Consider the following 4,522-nt stretch of genomic DNA (forward strand, 5'->3'; position numbering starts at 1 on the left):
TCGGGCCACTGACAGGCTCTGAGTCACAACGTGTAAGGAGCTCCATGCACGCTGCTGTGCGCTGTACCCCTCCCAGGGCCCTGACAAGCTGGGGACACAGGTCCCAGGGAGTCCCCACAGTAGGCAGGGTGGGGGTCAGGGAGCCTGGGGTGCCTGTGGAGCCCCCTCTCTTGTGTGCCATCCCCACCCCCGGGAGGTGGTGGTGGCTCCGAGTCCATGGAGCTGTGGGGCTGGGGGTCTTGTCCACAAGCCGGCCTGCCTGGCCCTGGGACATGGGAAGGGTGTCTGTCTGCTCTGTCCCAGAACACCGTGTGGCTCTATTTTTAAATATATTTTTATTATTGATTTCAGAGAGGAAGGGAGAGAGAGAAGCATCACTGATGAGAGAGAAGCATTGATTGGCTGCCTCCTGCACGCCACACACTGGGGATCGAGCACACAACCCGGGCCTGTGCCCTGACTGGGAATTGAACCATCACCTCCTGGTTCCTAGGTCGATGCTCAACCACTGAGCCACGCCGGCCGGGCTAAAGCCAGGATTTAATCTGACGACGGGCCCAGCAGGGAGAGGGTTCCGGCGGGCCCGGAGGTGGTGGCCCTGCGTGCTCAGGACTGACTTCTGCTCCGTGACCTTGAGCAGACCTCTTCCCTCTGAAGCCCTTTCCCGCGTGGGATGCTGCCGGCCACCTCAGCGTCACACTTGTCCCCTGAGCATGCGCGCTCCTGCGTGCACAGACCCCGGGCCATACGGACTCTGCCTGCGGACCTGCCTGGGGCCACACATGTGCATGGTTTGCGGGTCCAAAGCAGTTCCAGGTAGCTCGCTGCAGCCCCTGGTGGGTGGGTTGGGGAGGGGGAGGTCTCTGCTGTCTGCGGGAGCCCAGGGGGCTGGACTGGGGCTGGGCTGAGCTGCCGCTCTGGGGTTGGGGTGCAGCATCTGGCTAGGGCATGGCCTGCCCCACCTCAGCCATAGCTGTGGGGGCTGCTGGGGTCCATGGGGGCTGGGTCCCGGGGGCCGGCCGATGCCACCAGCTGCCACAGGCGGTGGCTGAGGTTCTGCACCTGGCAGGTGCTCAGCACACAGCCCACCCGCAGGAGCTGGGCTCTGGGCCTTGGGGGGCCCAAGTGTCGACGGGGACCACCCCGGAGAGGCTGACCCGCGGCAGGGGGCAGACTGGCGCCCCTCTGTGGCTGCAGGGCCTGGGGCGGCTTGTGGATCACAGGCCGGGGTGCAGGGTGCTGGGGCTGCAGGCCGCTGGCAAGGGTCCTGGCTGGAGGCGCCCTGCAGGGGAGATGGAGGAAGTAAACGCGACAACCCAGCCGTTCAGGGACCCCGCTTTCTGCCTGGAGAATGCCAGGGGGAGCCCCAGGTGCTCCTGGGGCTCAGGGCTTGGGTTCTGGCTACCCAGCCACTCAGTAGCCCAGGTCCCTGCCCCATTCACCCGCGCCTCCTGGGAAAAGGGCACCCCTGGCTTCTGAGGGTCACTGTGCTCAGGGCCAGTGGCTCCCCCTCAGCCCTTCCTGCGGAGGCCTGGGGACCCTCCAGCCCCTGGTGCCCTGGCCGACCTCTCTGTTGGGGAGGGCTCTCGGCCTGGGGGAAGGAGGGGAGCCCTGGGAGGGAGGCAAAGAAAGAGGGGGTCTTGCACTGACCAGGCTTTGCTGAAGGCTGGGGGCTGGCCCTTGATTCTGAGGGTAAGCCCTAGGAGCAGGGGGTTTCCCCAACGTGGGGGGGGTGCTGGGGAGGGGGCTGGGCAGAGGGGCCTCCCAGGTGTTCTGATTTCTGCAGCTTCGGCCAGGGGATGGGCTGGTCTGCGCCCCACTCACCTGGGCCGGGCGGGCTGCCGGCTTCCGCCCTGGCCGAGGGGCAGCGCGCCTGGGAGCTGCAGGTAGAGGAGGCTGAGGCATCCGAGGGTGACGGGCAGGAGCCGGGCCATGGCGGCGGGTGGCAGGTGGCGGGTGGCGGGAGGCGAGCAGGCAGGTGCGGGGAGTGGAGGGCTGCAGCCACCCTTCCCGGGGAGCCTCCGTGTGGGGGGGTGGCTGGCACCTGCGACCAGCAGTGAGTGGGTCCTGCTTAGGACGGAGCCCGGGCACCTCCGGACCCAAATAGTCTCCCCAGGAGTGGACAGGGCAGGCGGGGCGGGGCGCCCTCCCCAGCCCCCCACCCCCCCTTCCGCCGGCTCCCCAGCCTCCCCAGCCTCCCAGGCAGAAAGAGCGGGTGCTGGAGGGGTGTGGTCCACAGGGCTGGTTCCCACCCACCACCTCTTCGGGGGGGGGGGGCCGGGGGTCCCAGCCACAAATGTCGGGGCGGAGGCACAGAGGCTGGGCACTCGGTTCCCCACGGAGATGAGTGCAAAACCCCTCAGCCCAGCAGCTGGCTTCCTAAGAGCCTGCACCCTGTCCCCTCACGGCTGAAGGACTAAAGGATGTCTGTGAGCAATTTAAAAAAGGAGAGGGTGAGGTCCCCACTGCCCCCCCCCCCCGCGGGCTCCTGCACCGCCCGGGTGGGCACCCCACTCCTGACTCTGGCTCACCAGGCCTGTGTGAGCGTCACCTGAGTACACAGGCACGAGCAGCTGAAAACACTTGTCCGCACAGCGCGCCCCCCACCTTCCCACTGCTGGCCCTGCTCCCATGTCAGGTGTTCTGCGGCTGACTTCATGGATCCTTTTCTCATTTTAAAAAATATATATATATTTTATTGATTTTTTACAGAGAGGAAGGGAGAGAGATAGAGAGTTAGAAACATCGATGAGAGAGAAACATTGATCAGCTGCTTCCTGCACACTCCCCACTGGGGATGTGCCCGCAACCAAGGCACATGCCCTTGACCGGAATCGAACCTGGGACCTTTGAGTCTGCAGGCCGACGCTCTATCTACTGAGCCAAACCGGTTAGGGCTCTTTCTTTTTCTTTTTTAAAAAAAATGCAGTGAGTTATTATAGATATCTTAAATTCCCAAAAGCTATACAGTATCTCTGTTCCCAGAGTTCTGTGTGGGAATCTGAAGGCTGGCCAGTGGTAAATTATGTCCAATGAGACAACACCAGACCAGTGCTAGGATCCCATCCTCCTCTTTGGCTGCATGATGTTTGTGTGGATAGCAGGATCCTTTATTTTTTATTTTTATTTTTAAATATATGTTTATTGATTTCATAGAGGAAGGGAGAGGGAGAGTTAGAAACATCAATGATGAGAGAGAATCATGGATCGGCTGCCTCCTGCATGCCCCCTACTGGGGATCAAGCCTGAAACCCAGGCATGTGCCCTGACCAGGAATTGAACCGTGACCTCCTGGTTCATAAGATCGACGCTCCACCACTGAGCCACACTGGCTGGGCCCATCGCCCTTTCTTGGATGATTGAGCACCTCTGAGTCTACCCCTCTCTCCTCATCCTTCGGACCCTCCCAGTCTCTTCCCCTCGGTCGGTCAGGCTCCTGTGAATGACCTGCCCCCTCCATGCCTCCTGCTGAGCACACCCTGGGAGCTCAGTGAACATGTGCTGCATGAAGGAGCCCACAAGTGTTGAGCAGGTGCCACAGCGAAGAGCTCGGTTTGTACCCTGAGGAAGGTCGGGAGCATCGGTAACCCCATTGCTATTTGTTGACTTTTACAGAGTGGTGAGCGGGGAGAGTGGTGCCGTCACATGTGCTGCAGACAAGTGGAGTTCAGCAGGGAGGTGGGGGCTGCGGGCGGGGAGGGGGGGCAGAGTGGACGGGTCAGAGAGGAACTGAGCCAGGCAGGGAGTCCCTGGAGAGAATGGAAGGTTAGCTGCCTGGGCCCGTCCTGGCAGAGGCGTCTCACAGGCCTGGGGCTGCAGAGGGGCAGACGGGGAGAGACAGTGCTGGGAGTTACAGAGCTGGCCAGGCTGGGGCGGGTGGGCGTGTGAGCATCGCTAAGGAGCGTGCGGAGAGGACAGAACGTGACATGCTGGCTGTGAAGGGACAGGCAGGGAAGGGGGTGCGGAGGACCCAGGGACATGATTCTGCACCAGCTTCTCCTCACCAGCCCCCCCCCCCAACTCCTCGCCTCAATCTGTCCTCCACACGGCTGCCAGATCGTCCTTCCAAACCACAAGTGTGATCGATCATATTACTCCCCCCACCAATGAGAGCAATTCCCTGTCTCCACCAGGTGCTTTAAAAAAATGTTTTCATTGATTTCAGAGAGAGAGGAAGGGAGAGGGAGAGAGAGAAAAAAGCATCGATGGAGAAACATCAATCTGCTGCCTCTTGCACACCCCCTGCCAAGGATCAAGCCTGCAACCTGGGCATGCACCCTGGCTGGGAATCAACCACGACTCTCGGTGCTCCGTGCACGGGACAGTGCCCACCTAGCTGAGTCACGCTGCCAGGACACATAGAAATGGGAGGTGCAGGTGAGTCTCAGTGAGGTGTGGGCCAGGGCTCACTGCATTCTTCGTCAGGACACTCGCTGCCACCATGGGCCCAGGGTCCCATCTCCCCGAAAGCCCACAGACGGGGCGCCTCCTGGCCGCAGGCTGCTTATTTTGCCCTGGATTA

The 4,522-nt window shown here is 61.8% G+C and overlaps 1 protein-coding gene and 1 non-coding gene across 2 annotated transcripts; both read right to left on the minus strand.

The window, feature by feature from the left end:
• Positions 1-963: 963 nt before the first annotated feature.
• On the minus strand, positions 964-1,934 carry ADM2 (adrenomedullin 2). Its single transcript, XM_006106374.3, has 2 exons — positions 1,825-1,934; positions 964-1,282 (listed from the first exon to the last, which is right to left on the minus strand). Exons 1-2 carry the CDS (start codon positions 1,932-1,934, stop codon positions 964-966), a joined length of 429 nt encoding a protein of 142 aa, XP_006106436.1.
• Positions 1,935-2,987: 1,053 nt separating this feature from the next.
• LOC111824008 lies at positions 2,988-3,153 on the minus strand. Its single transcript, XR_002827134.1, has one exon. It is a non-coding gene; the product is annotated as a small nucleolar RNA SNORA23 (small nucleolar RNA).
• Between the last annotated feature and the right edge of the window lie 1,369 nt (positions 3,154-4,522).

Source organism: Myotis lucifugus, unplaced genomic scaffold, assembly GCF_000147115.1.
Source record: "Myotis lucifugus unplaced genomic scaffold, Myoluc2.0 scaffold_812, whole genome shotgun sequence".
Taxonomy (NCBI): domain Eukaryota; kingdom Metazoa; phylum Chordata; class Mammalia; order Chiroptera; family Vespertilionidae; genus Myotis; species Myotis lucifugus.

Bases quoted from the DNA above. Each gene is read 5' to 3' on its own strand.
- ADM2 (XM_006106374.3), bottom strand. From the start codon at position 1,934: ATGGCCCGGCTCCTGCCCGTCACCCTCGGATGCCTCAGCCTCCTCTAC. The intron at 1,283-1,824 runs GTGAGTGGGGCG...TCTCCCCTGCAG, and splicing joins CGGCAGCCCGCCCGGCCCAG to GGCGCCTCCAGCCAGGACCC.